The sequence below is a fragment of the Lithobates pipiens genome, unplaced genomic scaffold (genome assembly GCF_037356315.1).
Source record: "Lithobates pipiens isolate NorthernLeopardFrog02 unplaced genomic scaffold, aLitPip1_a1.2 Scaffold_27, whole genome shotgun sequence".
NCBI classification, from domain to species: domain Eukaryota; kingdom Metazoa; phylum Chordata; class Amphibia; order Anura; family Ranidae; genus Lithobates; species Lithobates pipiens.
The window spans coordinates 17,229,321-17,250,383 of NW_027507788.1; the positions used below are offsets into that span (position 1 = coordinate 17,229,321).

Below are 21,063 nucleotides of genomic sequence, written 5' to 3' on the forward strand. Positions count from 1 at the left end.
CACTGGCCGAATACTGGGGCTCCATGGGAGGTATTCCCCCATCAACTAAATGTGTTAATGAGAGAATCAAGCAATTTTCTTTCCTGCGATGTGTAGTTACAGGAAAGAAAACTGCTTAATGTATGGGCAGCTTTAATGTATATACAGTATCTTCAGCTACCATCCTTTTAGGCAAACCTAAAATAGAGCTTTGGGATCTAATTATACACTATAATACCAAAAGTATTGGGACACCCGCCTTTACACACACATGAACTTTAATGGCATCCCACTCTTAGTCCGTAAGGTTTAATATTGAGTTGGCCTTCCCTTTGCAGCTGTATAATTTTAAACTCAAAGGCTGTCCACAAGGTATAGGAGTGTGTCTATGGGAATGTTTGACTATTCTTTCAGAAGCGCGTGTGAGGTCAGGCACTGAGGTTGGACAAGAAGGCCTGGCTTGCAGTCTCCGCTCTAATTCATCCCAAAGGTATTCTATTGGGTTGAGGTCAGGATTCCACCCTAACCTCGCTCATCCATGTCTTTATGGACCTTAGTGACTTGTGCTTTGTGCACTGGCCCAAATTATTTGGTGGAGGGGGGATTATGGTGTGGGGTTGTTTATTAGAGGTTGGGCTTGACCCCTTAGTTCCAGTGAAGGGGACTGTTAAGGCATCTGCACACCAAGACATTTTGGACAATTTTATTCTCCCAACTATGTGGGAACAGTTTGGGGATGGCCCCTTCCTGTTCCAACATGACTGAACACCAGTGCACAAAGCAAGGTCCACAAAGACATGGATGAGCGAGTTTGGGGTGGAGGAACTTCACTGGCCTGTACATCAACCTGACAGAACACCTTTGGGATGAATTAGAGCACAGACTGCAAGCCAGGCCCTCTCGTCCACATCAGTGCCTGACCTCACCTGACCATGGATGGTCAAATGGTTCCAATAGACACACTCCTAAACCTTGTGGACGGCCTTCCCAGAAGAGTTGAAGCTCTTATAGCTGCACAGGGTGGGCCAACTCATTATCGAACTCTACGGACTAAGACTGGGATGCCAATAAAGTTCATGTGTGTGTAAAGGCAGGTTTCCCAATAATTTTGACAATATAGTGTAGGTTAAATATGTTTAGATACCCTCATATTAGGTTTGCCTAATATAACAGAGCTTTTCCTCTTATCTTTTATTTATTGAGACACAAGGAAGAATACACACCACAACCCCTTCATCAGGGCTCAAGACAGGATAAAACGTGTCACCCCCAAATGCTTGACTGTGTTTAATGACTTTTTACCAACAATTACAATTATCTTGAACACTTTCATCTGGTTTTGGTCTTGCGCTCCTCTCTGTATTTTGTAGTCCTCGGATTTAATCAGATGGACCCTCCTTCAAAGCAAGCTGCTTGGACGTTGCTGTCTCTTTAGACAGACCTCACTGCCCACCTCCCATTTTTTGAATGGTGGCCATGCCAAGCAAGCAACCCCTCCTGTTTTCACTATGCAGAAGGACAGCCGCTCAGGACAGGACTGAAAAAACTTTTACAATAATTGTCAGCTTCCACGGGGGTCCTGCCGGTATGGAATATTTTTACTTACATAGGTCCAAGTTGGACCAATGTTACCATGCAACAAAAACAGGACGTGTGCGGTTTGTTTCATTCTAAATCAAAATTCGGACAAACTTTCACTTATTTGGAAATTCGACCGTATCTGAATGACCGAATTACAATAGTAAGGAATTTAAATGAATCTGAAATAGAGAACCGAAATTCGGACAAAATTTGTTTTCAATTCAACCCCCCCCCCCCCCCCCCCCGCCCTTGTTCCATCTCAGTTCCTTTTCCCTTCTCCTTCTCCACCCCCCCCCCCCCCCCCCTTGTCCTTCTTCCTCCTTCATTCCTTCCTCTTCTCCCTTTTCCTCTCTTCCTCCTGTCTTTTTAACTCAGTGGAATCCTGTATATCACTTATCCTCTACCCTATACATTTTTGCTACCTTAGATATACTCTTTGCTAACAATCCCCCATGTCTTCCACACGGGGAAACTAACTGGCAATTTTGGGACCATTTTTGGCTCTGGGCATTTTGGTAAGCAAAGTCTCAGTGTTAGTGTTATTGCTGTTTTGCTAATATTATATGCCTGCTAATCTGTATGTATATATATATATATATATATATATATATATATATATATATCCTAAATAAATTACCTGTTTTTATAGATTACTCCTCCTGACGAAGCAGCATTAAGACCGTGCAACTAGTAGAGGATCCTTAATCTATGAGGCTAACTCCATTACCAGATATTCCCTTTGGGAAAAAACTACGAGTAATTGTATACTGTAAGCTTTAATTTCCATTTTTATTTGAAATACTGATTTTGTTCATTTGTATATTTTTTATATGTAATGAATTAGACTTTTTATTGAAGTTGATTCTCTGTCTATCAATACCGGGGATAGTCCACAAGCATTCCTTTTGGTTTTAGTGTGTAAGAGGACCGCCTCTGCACCCTCTTTCCTCCCTGTATCTCTATATTGAATTCAAATTCAAAAAACAAATTTCAATCAAAATCAAATAAATAAATTAAATAGATTTTCCAAAAAAGAATCCAATAAAATAGAATATAAAATAATATAAATAATAAAAAAAAAAATATATATATATATAAATATATATATATATACACACACACACACACATATTTTATATATATGTATATATATATATATATATATATATATATATATATATATATATATATATATATATATATATATATATATATATATATATATATATATATATATATATACATATATATATATATATATATTTATTTATTTTTTATATCTATCTATCTATATATATATATATATATATATATATATATATATATATATATATATATATATATATATATATATATATAAAATTATCCCTCATTTGAAGGGACTGTCCCTCTTTAGGAACAAAATCCCTCTGTCCCTATTTCCTTCTCAGTTGTCCCTCCATTTGGCCTGATGTAAGGATCTCTATTAAAATGTATTATTTAACTATTTTACTGCACTAAAAATTTTATAAAACTTTTAAAGCATTATATATGTTATTTTAGAATGCAGAAATAAAGAAAGTTATAGTTATACTGCAGTTATACTGCGGCAGGTTGGCTCCGCTGGGCGAACCATCGTAGCTGCATTACAGGAGTGCCGATGACCGCCGGCCTCAAGCGATCTGTGGGCACGGGAGGCAGAACAGGGACATGTGCGTGTAAACACACCAATCCCTGTTCTGTGAGCTGAGGACATGCAGATCGTGAGTTCCTAATAGCTAGGAACCACGATCTATAATTTCCTTTAGGTCAGTCCCACCCCCCTACAGTTAGAACACACATAGGGAACACAATTAACCCCTTGATCGCCCCCTAATGTTAACCCCTTCCCTGCCAGTGACATTTTTTACAGTAATCAGTGCATTTTTATAGCACTGATTGCTGTATAAATGCCAATGGTCCCAAAAATGTGTTAAAAGTGTCCGATGTGTCCGCCATAATGTCGCAGTCCTGATAAAAATCGCAGATCTCTGGCCATTACTAGTAAAAAAATAATAATAATAAAAATGCTATAAATATATGCCCTATTTTGTAGACGCTATAACTTTTGCGCAAACCAATCAATATATGCTTATTGCAATTTTTATTACCAAAAATATGTAGAAGAATACATATCGGCCTTCGACTGAGAAAAAATGAACTTTAAACAAAAAAATGGGGATATTTATTATAGAAAAAAGTACAAAATATTGGGGGTTACCGTATATACTCGAGTATAAGCCGAGATTTTCAGCCTCTTTTTTGAGGCTGAAAGTGCCCCCTCGGCTTATACTCGAGTCGCCGCTGTCTGACTGCTCGAGCTCGCGTATCGAGCAGACAGACGGCGGACATTAAAATTCAAAAGCCGCGCCTCCTTCTCCGCCTCCGCCTGTGATAGGCGGAACACTGAATTTCCCAGCAGTCAGTGTTCCGCCTATCACGGACATCCGCTCATTCTCATACTACGGACGAGTATGAGAGGATGTCCGTGATAGGCGGAACACAGGCTGCTGGGAAATTGAGTGTTCCGCCTATCACAGGCGGAGGCGGAATTTTGAATTGTAGAATGGCTGCCGAGAAGAGCAGCGATCCATCGGCACGGCACGGGACGGAGGAGGCACGGCACGGGACGGAGGAGGCACGGCACGGGACGGAGGAGGCACGGGACGGAGGAGGCACGGCACGGGACGGAGGAGGCTCGGGACGACGGCGGCTCGGGACGGAGGCTTGGGACACAGGTAGGCTGGACACACACACAAGGCTGCACGGACACACACACACACACACACACACACACACACACACACACACACACACACACACACAGGGATGGATGGATGGATGGATACACACACACACACACACACACACACACAGGGATGGATGGATGGATGGATGGATACACACACACACACACACACACACACACACACAGGGATGGATGGATGGATGAATACACACACACACACACACACACACAGGGATGGATACACACACAGGGATGGATGGACGGACACACACACAGGGATGGATGGATGGATGGACACACACACAGGGATGGATGGACGGACACACACACAGGGATGGACGGACACACAGGGATGGACAGCCATGTCTCACCCTCGGCTTATACACGAGTCAATAAGTTTTCCAGTTTTTTGGGGGTAAATTGGGGGCCTCGGCTTATATTCGGGTCGGCCTATACTCGAGTATATACGGTATTTATGAAAGGCAAATCCACTTTGCACTACAAGTGCACTTGGAAGTTGCTATAGATCTGAGGGGGACATCAGGGCCGTTTTTAAGGCAGGGCAAAAGGGGCAGCTGCCCTGGGCCCTGGCATTGTTGTGGGGCCTAAAGCAGCTGCCTCATACTTGCCAACTATCCTGGTTTAAATTCCCTCCGTCCCTTGAGGTTTTAGTCCTGTGCTGTGTCCCGATATCCCAGTGTGAAGTGCTGCTACTAATGCTGCCCAGCTCTGCCTTATTGTTGTGTAAAGATGGCTCACCTGCAGACCCTGTGTTTACATGTAAATTACCGACATTCATATGTAAATAGGGGCAGCCAGCGGCATTGATATGCATATCATGCCCCCCTGAGGTCATATCCACAGTAATCTCTAGCAACCAATCAAAAAAGCAGAAATCGTGCTGTAACCTCTAGCAACTAATCAGGGAGCCATAATGTGTGCTGTAACCTCTAGCAACTAGTCAGTGAGCGGTAATGATACACTGTAACCTCTGGCAACCAATCACAATAGCTGCCTGATCTGATTCAGTAAACTTATTTTGAGTCTAGCTGCTATTTATTGTATGTCTCAGAGCAGGTGAAAGAGCAAAAGTGCATGGGGGGAGTTTTGCCCAGGGTAAAAGTTTTGCCCAGGGCCCAATCAATATTAAAGACGGCCAAAGACTGGGGGACAAAAAAAAACAGCATTTTAGCTTGCACATGACTGGATGATAAAATCAGCAGAGCTTCCCCTCATTTCAGATCTACCCCTAATGCCGCGTACACACGAGCGGACTGTATGGCGTACTTAGTTCGTCATACAATCCGACGGACAGTCCGTCGTACTTTCCACTGAATGGACTTGACCACACACGGATGCACAAACAGTCCGTCGAAAGCTTGCGCGATGACGTGTACAGCACATACGACGGGACTAGAAATAGGAAGTCCAAGACACAGCAAAGCACCCTTCCGCCGTGTAAATCCTTTCTGGGCATGCGCCATTCTTAGTCCGTCGAACTAGCCTACTGACGAGCGGACTGTCCGCTGAAACCAAAGTACGACGGACAGTATTTCGAAAAATCCGAAATTCTTAGTACGCCAGACTGCACGCTGAAAAAGTCCGCTGAAGCCCACACACGAGCGGATTGTCCGCTGAAATGTGTTTCGACGGACTAAGTACGCCATACAGTCCGCTCGTGTGTACGCGGCATTAGATTTACAGCGACTGCACTTCCAAGTGCAAAATGGATTTGCCTTTCGTAAATAATGTTTTTTTCAAAATTGTCTCTCCTTTTTTGTTTATAGCGCAAAAAATAAAAATCGTTGAGATGATCAAATACCACCAAAAGAAAGCTCTGTTTTTGGGGAAAATAGGACGTCAATTTTGTTTGGGTACAGCGTCGCACAGCCGCGCAATTGTCAGTTAAAGCGACGCAGTGCCGAATTGCAAAAAAAAATGGCCGCCAAATCTTCCAGGGCTGAAGTGGTTAAAAAAATATATATATATATTTGGGCTAAACCAATAATTTTTTGTGCATTAGTCCTCATGTATCCCCACCTTACAAAGTTGGGAGATATGCAAATAGTATCCCCATGGTTGTGTATTATGCACAGGCTACTTTGTATATAAATGGAATTCATGAGATTACTTCCACTTACCTGTTGCTGCAAGAATTGGGAAAAGAACAAAATATTCCAAAAGAAACATCATTAGGAGGTTGTCGCCTAGGTGGGTTGTTGAAGGCTGGTTACCTTTACTTATACAGGGTTTATATTACAAAAAAAACAACAAAAAACAGGAGTAAGGATGGGGAGGGGAGGGGCATAGATAGAAAAGGAGCGGTTATAATGAGATCACAATTCGGGAGAAAATGAAGGTGGACTGTGAAACCAATAAAGAGATTAAAACTTGCAAGAAATGACAGGAAAGTCATTAAATACACATTTCGCTCTCCTTCCAGTCTTGGCTCACACTATGGTGCAATTTGGACTTTAGCCACAGTAAACAAAATAATAAAATATCCCAGATAAATAAAAGTTATAAATCAATCCACAATATTCTTCCAGTGCCCTTCCTTTAGCAAACTGGACCCAATGGTTTGCCACACTTTACACTTTAGATTATCCATTGCATAAACTTGGAAAAAGAACCTATCATGCCTATAATTAATTGATGAATACATTGATTAGCAGTTGCACCTCACTAAGCCCCCGTACACACGGTTGGAGATTCCGACAACCAAATCCGATGGATTCTGTCCGTCAGATTTTGTCCGATGGATTGTGTCCGAAACTGTTGCATACACACGGTCGGACGAAGTTGTCGGAAAATACGATCGTTCAGAACGTGATGACGTTATTTCGTTACAATGGGACTATGTTCAGGCTAGTAGCCAATAGCTTTGATGTAGGAATTTGATGTGAGCATGCGTGGCACTTTGTCCGATTGGAATTCTCTACACATGATCAGAGTATGTCCGACCGGACCAGTTTGTCGGAAAATATTTCCAACAAGTTGGAAAATTGGGTCCGACGGATATTCCAACGGAAACAGTCCGATGCATACCACACACAGTCGGATTATCCGACAAAACGCTCCGATAGGACACATTCCCACGGATTCTCCGACCGTGTGTACAAGGGCTTAGGCTGCTTTCACAGTGAAAGCGCTGCCCGTTAGCGGTAAAGTGCAGCTCGTTTCAGCATGCGCTTTTGTGCTGCTTTTCGGCCGCTAGCAGGCAGCTTTTAACCCCAAAGAAGGGGTTAAAAATGCCTGTGTTGCAGTGCTTCCGAATCGCTTTTCAGCCCCATTCATTCATTTCAATGGGCAGGTTTTGTATACAGTGCTCCCAAAGTTGCTGCTTGCAGGACATTCCCTAACGCCCCGCAAGCCCACTGCCCCAGGGTGAAAAAGACACACTGAAATGAATGGGAGGCAGTTTTCAGGTGCTACTTAGAGGGCATTTCTAGCGCTAAAACGTCTGAAAACTGCCTCAGTATGAAAGGGGTCTTATGCCGCGTACACCCAATCGGAAATAAAAAGGTAATCAATTCCAGTCTATAGTAACCCAGTGTTCCCCTTCCCCTCCTTTCCTCCTTCCTATCCACCTATATCCCCCTCCCCCTGAACTATCTACCCAAACCTCTCCATATACCCTCTGAAAAAAAACTTCCACCTAAAAAGAAAACCCCTGAAACACTTGGATGTTCCGCAAGGAAACCACAAGGTTGTATTGTAGTCACTGGGCATAAAATGTCTTGTGCCTGTAATGCCGCGTACACACGATCGGAATTCTCGTCGGAAAAAGCTCTGATGTGTTTCCCGAAGGAATTGTGACGGGATTCCACTCAAACTGTCTTGCCTACATGCGGTCACACCAAATTTCGCCCGTCAAGAACGTGGTGACGTACAACATGTACGAAGGGACTAGAAAAAGGAAGTTCAATAGCCAGTAGCGAATAGCTTCCGTCTCGTAGTTGAATCTGAGCATGCGTGAGTTTTGGCGTGTCGGAATTGCATACACACGATCGGAATTTCCGACAGAAAGTTTTTCCGTCGGGAAAATTGAGAACGTGCTATCCATTTTTTGTTGAAATTCGGACAGCTGAATTCCAATGGAGCATACACACGGTCGCATTTTCCAATGAAAAGCTTTCATCTGTCTTTTGCTGGCCGAAATTCTGATCGTGTGTACGCGGCATAAGAGATATAACATGCAACCCCAAAGCACTCTGTATCTCCAGATAATGTGACGTTACTGTTTGACAATGGAAGACATCACGGAAGACGTCACGTATAACGAAACATGTAGGGGCGGTGCTACGGGCTGATGTCATTATGCTCCACGTGACCAGCTGTTTTATATGTCCTAAGCAGTTATATCCGCTCGTTTTTTAGCAGAGGCGTACTAAGTAGGGGGCGGGGGGTGCGGGCCGCCCCGGGTGCCGCACACTTGGGGGGTGTCAGGCCGGCACCCCCCTCCTCGATTATAGGGGTGGCAGCGCTACGGGCATGGCCGCTGATTGCCCATCCAGGCACAGTGCGTGCGGTCGCGGCCAGCCAGTCACAGTGCGTGCGTCCTCTGTAGTGCCGCCCCCCCCCCCCCCGGCGCCGCGGAGTGATTCCTTCCTGTCTCTCCGCGTGTAGGAGCAGTAAGGCGGCGATTCAGTCACTCAGCTACTCAGGCTCACTGACTCAGCATCGGCAGCATCTGGCATCTCCTGCACAGTGCACACAGTGAGTAAGTTGAGGGACTGCAGCTATACTAAACATCCATGATCCAGAAATGTTCTTTACACTGTAAAATGTGTTTGTCCCTAAAGACCAATACTGGCAATGGCTGCTCAGTATTCACAGTAGGGAGAATTTTATGAGAAAAGTGTCTTTGGAGGGACAGTCCCTCCAAAGACACTTTTCCCATAAAATTCGCCCTGCTGTGAATACTGAGCAGCCATTGCCAGTCTAGTCTTAAAGTCAAATTGCACTAGGCTGGCTCGAATGAAAATATAAATCACGCACAATGCATTGCTAAAAATATGTTTTATTGGAAGAGGTATACATATAATGTACACGTATAAGTGCCATCTGTCATCAGTGCCCCATATTAGTGCCATCTGTCATCAGTGCCATATCAGTGTCACGTGTCATCAGTGCCCTGTATTAGTGCCATCTGTCATCAGTGTCACATGTCATCAGTGCCACATATTAGTGCCATCTGTCATCAGTGCCACGTATCAGTGTCACGTGCCATCTGTTATCAGTGCCACGTGTCATCAGTGCCACGTATCAGTGTCACGTGCCATCTGTTATCAGTGCCACGTGTCATCAGTGCCACGTATCAGTGTCACGTGCCATCTGTTATCAGTGCCACGTGTCATCAATGCCATGTATCAGTGCCATCTGTCATCAGTGTCACGTGTCATCGGTACCACATATTAGTGCCATCTGTCATCAGTGCCACATATTAGTGACATCTGTCATCAGTGCCATATCAGTGTCACGTGTGATTAGGGCCCCATATTAGTGCCATCTGTCATCAGTGCCATATCAGCGTCATGTGTCATCAGTGCCATATCAGCGTCATGTGTCATCAGTGCCACGTATCAGTGCCATTTGTCATCAATGCCACCTGTCAATGTCACGTGCCATCTGTTATCAGTGTCACGTGTCATCAATGCCACGTATCAGTGCCATCTTTTATCAGTGTCACGTGTCATCAGTACCAAGTATTAGTGCCATCTGTCATCAGTGCCACGTATTAGTGCCACGTGTCATCAGTGCCAAGTATAAGTGCCATCTGTCATCAGTGCCCCGTATTAGTGGCATCTGTCATCAGTGCTACATATCAGTGCCACATCGTTGTCACGTGTCATTGTCCTGGTGATCCAGGGCTTTCAAAAGTGTAATAGTTAGTCAACAATTTAGATGTGTAATTTATGCTCCTAGAACACGTGACAGTGCTCCCTGCATGTTGGGCCTCTCTATGTGGCCAGGCTGTGAAAAAGTCCCACACATGTGGTATTGTAATTCTCAGGAGGTGTAGCAGAATTTATTTTGGGGTGTCATTTGTAGTATACACATGCCATGTGAGAGGAATGACCAATTACAATGACAATTTTGTGGGGAAAAAATCTTTATCCGGCTCTTGGGACACTATTCCTCTCACTGACGCCAACGAGTCACCATTCCTTCCTTTGACACCAACAATAGGGCATGATTCCTCCCATCGACAAATTTGTGCAGTAAATATTCTCAAGAAAATGAAAAAAAGTTGTGGGTGTTTTTTCATGTAAAAGTTGGGGGGGGGGGGGGGGGGTGCCAGGTGTAGGATCCTCCCCGGGTGCCAAACGCTCTAGGTACGCCTCTGTTTTTTAGCAATAAAGGCTATCCATTTTTTAACGATACTACACTATTGGAGTGTCTTTGTTCTTCTGCACTGGTGACTTCTGTCATAGTGCGTCCCCCAGACCGTAATTTCTATTTTCAGTTGGGATACTGCAGAGGATTTCCAGCTGCAACCAGAGGGCTCCAGGGATACAGAGGATCGTTAGACCCTGCAGAGGTCTAAATCTGCTGGCACATATGACCTTGCTCTTTAGGGAGTCCACCAGTTCGGGTAAGGGTCCCCACGTACCGAATGTTTTGTTTTTTTTTTCGATTCAAGAAACCCCCCCCCCCCTCTTCTTTTTTCTATTGCTGATAGTGGAAGTCATCTGGATTTTATCACCCCATTAGAATTACTATTTCTTATGCCACGTACATACGGTCGGATTTTCCGACGGGAAATGTGCGATGGGAGCTTGTTGTCGGAAATTCTGATCATGTGTAGGCTCGTAGGCTCCATCGGACATTTTCCGTCGGAATTTCTGACACACAAAATTTGAGATCTGGATCTCAAATTTTCCGACAACAAAATCCGTTGTCGGAAATTCCGATGTACACAATTCCGACGCACAAAGTTCCACGCATGCTCGGAATTAAGCAGAAGAGCCGCACTGGTTATTGCTGGCTATTGAACTTCAGTTCACTCGGCTCGTCGTACGTCACCACGTTCTTAACGTTCGGAATTTCCGACAAGATTTGTGTGACCGTGTGCATGCAAGACAAGTTTGAGCCAACATCCATCGGAAAAAAAATCCATGGATTTTGTTGTCGGAATGTCCGATCGTGTGTACGCAGCATTACATTAGATTTAATTTCCAGTTATGTGGACTTAACTGTTGTTGTTTTTTTCACTTTGACTGATGAAGAGTCTTTTCATATAGACTTTCTTATTTTTAGTTTTTACCCATTATCTCTTCATTATTACGTTTTGTACTTCACTAGTAGGGATGAGCCGAACACCCACCAGTTTGGTTGGCACCAGAACCTTCGAACGGACCTAAAATTTGTGCGAACTTTAGAACCCTATTAAAGTCTATGGGACTCGAACGTTCAAAATCAAAAGTTCTAATTTTAAAGGCTAATATGCAAGATATGCAACAGACAACACCAGCAATAAGGGGTGTCTTCAGGTGTATACTGTGCTGGAGGCACACAACACCCACTTTAATTCTTGCAGATGCCTGGATTAGAGAACACCAGCAATAAAGGGTAGATACAGGTGTATACTGCGCTGTGCTGGAGGCACAAAACACCCACTAACTCCTGCAGATGCCTTTATTATAGAACACCAGCAATAAAGGGTAGATACAGGTGTATACTGAGCTGTGCTGGAGGCACACAACATCCACTAACTCCTGCAGATGCCCGTATTAGAGAACACCAGCAATAAAGGGTAGATACAGGTATATACTGCGCTGGAGGCACACAAAACCCACTAACTCCTGCAGATGCCTGTATTAGAGAACACCAGCAATAAAGGGTAGATACAGGTGTATACTGTGCTGTGCTGGAGACACACAACACCCACTAACTCCTGCAGATGCCTTTATTATAGAACACCAGCAAAAAAGGGTAGATACAGGTATATACTGCGCTGGAGGCACACAACACCCACTAACTCCTGCAGATGCATGAGAAAAGAACACACTATCCCTGCCTATCTAGCACTTTCCCTGCACGCCAACACACTACACAAGGCCACCATGCTGGCGGCCTTATATAGTGTGGGGTGTGTACTAAACCCTCTGAGCTATAATTGGCCACAGGCATCCTGCAAAGTAGGGTTTATTTTCGTGGTTGGTCTTAACATGTAATGTATTGTCTTCTCTCCCCCTCTCTCTCCCTGCCTGATAGGAGTTCCCAGTGTGAACCGAGTTAAAATGCTTGTAAAATCCTATAATCCACTCTATTACAGTAGTATATAATGTAAATGTGTGTGTTTCTGTAATATAATTGTGCCAAATACCTTCGTTATAGCCTCACTCTGTGCGACCGGCCAGAGCTCTCTTCCCCGCAATATTACATTAGAGAAAACACACATATTGTACATTATATACTAATATATACCCTATGTAATAGGGTAAATTATAGGGTGTTACAAACATTTTCAACTAGGGCTTATTTTCAGGGTAGGGCTTATATTGAAGCCCTCCTAGAAAAGAACGCTAGGTCTTATTTTCAGGGTAGGTCTTATTTTCGGGCAAACACAGTAGCCATTAGCTGTCAGATTCGATTTCTTAGGATTAGTGAGTATTCACATGCATTTCAATTATAGCTATTCCCTGGTCATTTTTGGATTTTTTGGTTAACTAAGTATCATTAAGACTGGCCATACACCTATAGATTAAGAGATTATTTAGCTGATTGGAGTTCAGCTTTAAAACAAACACATTTTCCATATACAGATGCATCCAAAAATGATGAAAAATCATAGTTCTAACAACGCCATGTATATTTTTATTTTATTTTTTGTACATAGTTTTATTGATTGAAAAATAAAATGCAACATTCTCAATTTGCAGCACAAAATAAACGTGTGTAATCAATTCAATTGACATTGTTTCTTTTCATTGTTTCAATTTTTTAGGCAAAAGCCGAAGGATTCGTGATCGGTCGACGTCATGGACTTCGGTCTCTTTTTACCCTTTTATGCAAATATTTCAAATCAATAACTTCAGGAAGAAAAGACAGATCACAGCCGGGAGGTAGAAGCCTTGTCGGAGACCCGAACTTCCACTAGTGCAAACAAACTTAATCGATGATGATAGTCCATTAGCGCTGGAAGACTGGCTGCCAAGGTTGCAAAAACTTTGCGTGGAGCAACCACGAATGGCTGTTGCGAGTGATTGGCTTCCTGCAAAAAAGAAAGCAAATAATTAATTCAAATATTTCAAAAAATTAAAAATGTATCATTTAACTAATTCAGCCCCGGAAGGATTTGCCCCCTTCCCAACCAGGCCAGGCGCTGCATCGTTTTAACTGACAATTGCGCGGTTGTGCGACGTTGTACCCAAACAAAATTTGTGTCCTTTTTTCCCCTACATATAGAGCTTTCTTTTGGTGGTATTTGATCACCTCTGCGTTTTTTTTTTTTTTTTGTTTGCGCTATAAACAAAAATAAAGAGTGACAATTAAAAAAAAAAAAAAACACAATATTTTGTAGTTTTTGCCATAATAAATATTCAATTTTTCTTTTAACCGCTTAAGCCCCGGACCATTTGACCGCCCAAAGACCAGACCCCTTTTTGTGATTCGGCACTGCATCGCTTTAACTGACAATTGCGCGGTCGTGCGACGTGGCTCCCAAACAAAATAATTGACGTCCTTTTTTTTCCCACAAATAGAGCTTTCATTGGTGGTATTTGATCACCTCTACGGTTTTTATTTTTTGTGCTCTAAACAAAAAAATAGCGTCAATTTTGAAAAAAAATACGCATTGTTTTTTACTTTTCGCTATAAATATCCCCCCAAAAAAATCTAAAAAAAAATTTTTTTTTCCTCAGTTTAGGCTGATACGTATTCTTCTTACAAAAAAAAAATCGCAATAAGCGTTTATTGATTGGTTTGCGCAAAAAAATTATAGTGTTTACGAAATAGGGGATAGTTTTATGCCATTTTTATTAATTTTTTTTTTATTAGTAATGGCGGCGATCAGCGATTTTTATTGTGACTGCGACATTATGGCGGACACTTTTGGTGCGATTTTGGGACCATTCACATTTGTACAGCAATCAGTGCAATTAAAAATGCATTGATTACTGTGTAAATGTGACTGGCAGTGGAGGGGCTGTAGGGGTTAAGCATGTCCTAGGGAGGGATTCTACCTGGGGGGGGGGGGGGGCGAGGACACTGATCACCACTCCTGATTACAGGGAGCTGTGATCAGTGACAGTGTCACTAGGCAGGACACTGCCTAGTGACGTCTCCGTGAGACGCGCGTACCCGCAAGCCATCTCTTAAAGGGCAACATACAGGTACGTGATTCTGCCTGTACGTGCCCTTCTGCCGCAGTATATATGCGTAAGGTGGTTGGGAAGTGGTTAAAAAAAAAATTTGTTTCCTCAGTTTAGGCAGATATGTATTCTTCTACATATTTTTGTTAAAAAAAAACGCAATAAGCGTATAATATATATATTGATTACCACCGCTGGAATATTTTTTTTATTTTTAATAAAGGAATTTTTCAAAAGTGTTTGTCTTATTTAACCATTTTTACACATTCTTTGTGAAATGGTAGGGGTACTTTTGTACCCCCTTACCATTTCAAACAGGGGGGGGCCGGGATCTGGGGGTCCCCTTGTTAAAGGGGGCTTCCAGATTCTGATAAGCCCCCCGCCCGCAGACCCTCACAACCACCGGCCAGGGTTGTGAGGGTTGTGAGGATGAGGCCCTTGTCCTCATCAACATGGGGACAAGGTGCTTTGAGGGGTCACAGACCCCCAAAGCATCCTCCCAATGTTGAGGGTATGTGGCCTGGTACGGTTCAGGAGGGAGGGGGGCCGCTCTCTCGTCCCACCCTCTTTTCCTGCAGCCTGCCAGGTTGCGTGCTCGGATAAAGGGTCTGGTATGGATTTTTAGGGGGACCCCCACGTCAATTTTTTTTTTTAAATTTGATGCGGGGTTCCCCTTAATATCCATATCAGACCTGAAGGGTCTGGTATGGATATTTAGGAGGACCCCCACGTCAATTTTTTTTTTTTAATTTTGCGCGGGGTTCCCCTTAATATCCATGTCAGACCTGAAGGGCCTGGTAATTGAATTTAGGGGAACCCCCACGCTTTTTTTTTTTTTTATCAATGAATGAATGAATTGTCGGCTAATACAGAGAACACTCATTGAGTGCTCGGATAGGGGTCTGGTATGGATTTTGGGGGGGGGGACCCCATGCCGTTTTTTTCGTATGCCCCCGAGAAGGCATGCAGGCTTCATGAGTGAGGCGACATTATCCCCTCGCTCTGGCTACTATAGGAAAATGACATTTTCCTATTGCAGCCAGCGCAACGGGATCACGCTGGTTAGAGAAGCCTGTCGCCGGGAACCAGCGCGACAGTATCGCGCTGGAAACACAATATCGGCGGCACCTACTGTAGCAGTACACTTTAAATTGTTTATCAGTGGAAAAGGGGTCTATTTTACGTGGTGAGAATAGATCTGGAGGAGAGTTGTGTTCCAGGAATCCAGACACAGTTATCAATATCCCTTAAAGGGACAAGTGCATAAGGCCTATTGCTCACAGGTCAAGGATGGAGATAATATGCAGCAAAAAATTTTCATCGAACTTCCTTCCTTATGTTGGTTGCTGTCCCATTGGAGCATTATTAGGATAAGGAGTCCAGCCTACACTTTCAATCCAGAGTGGTGAGAATGTCCTGTGATTACCCCGGCCAGGATAGTTGACCATATGCACATATGACCTCTCTTTAGTTAGAGGGTCCACAGCTTTTGGTAAGCTTACATCAATATTAAGGTGGTGGTGTCACACTTTGGAGATCTATTGGTGACTGGATGTTTGAGCACTCTCGTTTGAATACTCATGAAGAGGTGTTACTTAAACGTATATAAGCCTTAAAGCGGGACTCCGCCGTTTTTTTTTTAAGCCAGCAGCTACAAATACTGCAGCTGCTGACTTTTAAAATAGTGACACTTACCCGCCCAGCGCACCCGCGATGTCGGCACCCGAATTCTCGGTCGTCTCTCGGGTGCTGCCGCTGCCATCTTGGGTATGGGAATCAGGAAGTGGAACCTTTCGGCTTCATTTCCCGGTTCCCTACTGCGCATGCGCGAGTCACGCTGCGCAATAAGGATGGTCCCCGCTGTCTCTGGGATCTGTGTGTGGGGGGACTTTCGGAAAGGGGCGTAGATTCTGCGGAAAGGGGCGTAGATTCTGCGGAAAGGGGCGTGCCTTCTGCAGAATCTACGCCGGAAGTGGGTGCAGATACCTGTACTGTACAGGTACCTGCACCCCCCTCCCCCCTGAAAGGTGCCAATTGTGGCGCCGGAGGGGGGGGGGGATTCCAATGAGCGGAAGTCTAAGCATACAAAATCAATCAGCACAGACCCCACAAACCCCTCCTAGATAAATGACAGTCTGTGTGAAAGTTCTCTTGCTCTAGGTGTTGCAGCAATCTCAAAAATCCACTGGGTGGCGCACTGACATCTGAAACATATGAAGAGAAGGAGATTGCACAGCTGCCCTACGATATTACACTAGGGTAGCTGTGTGCTCTTCTTCTCTTCATATGTTTTAAATGTATATGAACTGTATGAATTTATATCTGGGAACTGTATCACTATATCAGTGTGCTGGTGTATTTGCTTTTGGATTTTGCTACATATGGGTGTTCTATAATTGATTATATAGCACGCTGGCACTTCAACTTATTTATATCATAACCGTTGATATTTTGGATAAATGCAACTTTTTTTTTTTTTTTTTTTTTTTAGATTAATATTGTTCATAGTACGGCTATTTTTTTTAGAATGAATGCCCAATAACTTGAATATAAGCCCTCAAAATGGGCACTTTTGATTTTTCCAGTTCGGGGTCCCATAGACTTTAATGAGGTTCTTTATTCGACTCCAAACTTTTGCAACGTTTGAGATTTCCGGCCTGAACTGAACCAGGGGGTGTTCGGCCCATCTATGTTTCAAAATAATATAAGCTGTGTATAGGTAATATTAGGTAGGTAGTCTTACAAGGGTAAAGCACATACATTTTGGGTATGGTCACATACATCTGTACAATTTACCTGAAATTTCTGTAGACTGTAATAGGCACATATTCTCATTGCCAGTGCATTTAATGGTATCCGAAGTGTAGCACCAGGTGGAGCTAGCAGACAAGCAGGATCGGCATGTCACCCCATTATATACCGAACTGTCCCCTGGCACTTAGAAGGAGAAAAACAGACAAAAGATATAAGAGTTTGAAAATAAATTTGTGGAAATTATGTGGCAAGGAGTCAATTATAGATACTGCACCTCCTCCCTGAATAAATCACACCAAAAGCAACAAAAAGAGAAAGTGGGATTATCACGGTGCCTTAATACAAATAAACAAGTTGTAAATGTTTAAAAAACTGATTTATTACAAAATTTTATAAATAACACACAAAATAATAGTACAATTTACATAGATAGAAAAAAAAAAATTTATTCACAAAATAGGTATATTCTATCCAATTTCCAGGAAGCACTGGGTTTGTAATATATTAAGCCAAGATGGCGGTGGCCTTGGAGCAGTGGCGTAACTAGAACCTTCAGGGCCCCGGTGCAAGAAACCATGAAGGGCCCCCCTGAACCCCAGCCAGGGCCCTTCCCTCTGAGTCCGGCGGTGGAACTCCAGGGCATGGTCACAGATATGACCTTTGTGAGCCCTGTAGTTCCACCACTGGTATCAGTAGCTTTTTTTTATTATTTAAATTTTTTATTTTTAGGTGCACCATTGGGGGACTGTCCCTAGGCAGGATGGGGTCCCCGGCCCCAGAAGAGATGAGGTCCTTTTCTCCAGGGCAGATGAAGTTACTGCCCCCAGATGAGAAGGGGTCTCTGTCCCCAGGGGAGATGGGGGTCCCTGTCCCCATGTGAGAAGGGGCCCCTGTCCCCAGGGGGAGATGGAGGGGGTATGTATTGGTGTGTGGGGGATGGGGTCCTCTCACTCACCATGACCAAGCTGTAGGCCACGTACTCATTCATGTTGGCCTGGGCTCCATCCAGTGTGCTGCATGGGCGATCAGCATATCTCCCAGAAAGACCTTTCATCATCTGTGTATGACGGGGGAGGAGGGGGGCTGGCAGACAAGCCTGCAGTGTCCTCCGGGGGGCTCTCATAGGGCTGCACTGCATCTGCGTGCTTAAAGTTTGTTTACCCGGGAGAAGTATGCAGTGCAGTGTGGGCCAGACTCAGGGGGGCGGGACTCTGGCTGGAGAGAACAGACATCGGACTGAGTGGTAATGCATGGAGCAGGAGAAGGGTACTCTGAGGAGCCGGCCGAGGACACAGGTCATGCGGGGGAATGCACAACTAAAGAGCAACCAGTGCGATAGTCGAGCATGGAGCTCTGCTAGTCACCTTCCACCTCCAGCCACCCGTGTGCATGGTGCACTGGTACCCCTAGCTGCCTATGCTGCTTCCGGCCATATGTAGAGGGGGCTGCATGGGCCCCCTGCATCACAGGGCCCAGTTTCGGTCACGACTGTTGCACCCCCAATAGTTACGCCCCTGCCTTGGAGTGCTATCTGGTCAATCCTTCCCTACATGTTTCGCCATAAAAATGGCTTCCTCAGGGGCAATAGAATATAATCTCTAAAAAGAGACAACGATTCTAAAAAAGAAAAAACATATACAATTAAAATCAGGGGCTAATGTTTTTTTAAACATTTACAATTTGTTTATTTGTATTAAGGCCCCGTGATAATCCCACTTTCTCTTTTTTTTGTTTTCAAAAAAGTTTATTAAAGTGACAAATAGAAAACAGTGTCAGCAAAAAGGATCCAATGACATACATAGCATAAGTAGTTGGATGACAAGATTACAATGAAGTGGTAAACAGATCGTAGAACTCTACAGACCAAACAACAGATTATAAACATTAGTGTGGATCTTACAACCAACAACAGGTCACGAAAAAGATAAAACATTCAATGTGCTGACCTACACATCTAAAATGCATAAGTAAAGATCATACAGAGAAAGAGAGGGGAAAAGTTCAGAGAGAAAATAAAAAGAAAAAAAAAAAAAAAAAGAAAAAAAATTGCAGATAGAGAAGAAAAAGAAAAACCCAAGGTGCGATCATTTTAGCAAACGAAATAGGAACCATGGGTTCCACTTCAGGTCATATATGTGAGTCGTGTCATGCACAGTATGGAAAATCTTTTTAGTCAGCATTACTTGGTCAATGCGTGAGAGAACTTGAGACAAAGGGATCGACGGTGATTTCCAGTGAAGTGCTATAGTCCATAGCATAGAGACACATATGGAGTGAACTAGCCATACAAAGTGTTTTGGGGTGTCGGGCGGGGTCTGGAAGAGAAGACAGTGGTGATAAGTGAGGGACAATGCCCGGCCAGCGAGCCTGTCCATCAGCCTTAAAACCTCCTGCCAGACAGGACGAATTAAACTACAGTCCCAAAAAATGTGAACAAAGGTGCCCGGGTGATTGCAGCCTCTAAAACAGTTAGGGGATGTATGGGCATAGATCTGGTGCAAACGTACCGGAGTGTAGTACCATCTGGTGATTACTTTAATGGCCGTTTCTCTAATTGTTAAGGATCTGGTGCATTTGCGCATATTACTCCATCCTTCCTCCCAGTCCACCACACCGGTCTCCAGCGCCAACTCTTTTTCCCATTGTGATCTATACCGCAGAGTCTGATCCGCAGTATGTCCTTCCAGAGCCCTGTAGATCAGGGAGATCAGGCCTTTTTGGCGTGGGAAGTTAAAACATAAATCCTCAAACATAGTGAGTTGGGTCTGGGACCGGAGCCCGTAGTGGGAGAGAAAGAAGTGGCGGATTTGTAAGTATCTGAAACGTTCACCGTCCGGGAGTTGGTGCTGAGTCTGCAGTATCGAAAAGGGAACAAAGTCAGAACCCGTTACAAAGTCCCTCAATTGAGGAAGTTTGCATTGAATCCACAATCCGAAAGACTCAGCATGGAGATAGGCTGGGGGGAACCTAGGATCACCCAGGAAAGAGGCGCCCATAGAGCCCCCCAAGGTGAGGTTGTATTTGTGTTTGTAGCGGTGCCACAGTAGGAGACTGTCCGCAACTATAGTGTTAAGCGTGTATAAAGTCGAGTGAGGTCGATGAGTCGACCACATAAGGCCAGGGAGATAAAAGGGCGTTATCGAGTCACTTTCAAACCTCACCCAAGGGACTCTGGATTTAGGGATCGACCACTGTGCCTGTTGCGTAAATCTGCAGGTAAGATAATACAACCAAATTTGAGGAACCCCCAGACCTCCATTTTTCATAGAGCTGTACAGGACATACCCCTGCAAACCTGGGAGGTCTATTATTCCAAATAAATCTGTTGAAATGGGATTGAAGGTTGAGGAGAAAAGATTTGGAGAGCTTAACCGGTAGAGAGCGAAATAGATACAACAGCCTGGGAAGGATGACCATTTTGAGCGCTGTGATTCTTCCTATAAAGGGGATATGTAAAGAGAGCCAGCCTTTAATAGTATTTTTAAGTTTACTAATCAATGGGGGGTAATTGACCCTAAAGAGATCACGGAAATTCCCGGGCAGTCCTACTCCCAAGTAGGGAATGTGGGAAGTGGCCCAAGTAAAGAAGTAGTTTTGTTTAATAAGGGCCAAATCATTGGGAGCAAAGCCTATAGGGAGGGCTACAGATTTGGAGACATTAAT

General features: G+C 43.8%; 2 protein-coding genes across 2 annotated transcripts in view; both read right to left on the reverse strand.

Annotated features, from left to right (window-relative positions):
• Nucleotides 1–6,599, reverse strand: part of LOC143933597 (uncharacterized) — a 28,902-nt gene extending 22,303 nt beyond the window's left edge. Inside the window, exon 1 of the mRNA XM_077456545.1 lies at nucleotides 6,469–6,599. Within this exon, the coding sequence (XP_077312671.1) occupies nucleotides 6,469–6,520 (52 nt within the window). The 5' untranslated portion in view covers nucleotides 6,521–6,599. The remainder of the gene's footprint in view (nucleotides 1–6,468) is intronic.
• A 6,528-nt stretch (nucleotides 6,600–13,127) lies between these two features.
• Nucleotides 13,128–21,063, reverse strand: part of LOC143933596 (phospholipase A2 inhibitor and Ly6/PLAUR domain-containing protein-like) — a 28,294-nt gene continuing 20,358 nt past the window's right edge. Inside the window, exons 4-5 of the mRNA XM_077456543.1 lie at nucleotides 17,443–17,583; nucleotides 13,128–13,547 (exon numbers count right to left, since the gene is read on the reverse strand). Of these exons, the coding sequence (XP_077312669.1) occupies nucleotides 13,354–13,547; nucleotides 17,443–17,583 (335 nt within the window). The 3' untranslated portion in view covers nucleotides 13,128–13,353. The remainder of the gene's footprint in view (nucleotides 13,548–17,442; nucleotides 17,584–21,063) is intronic.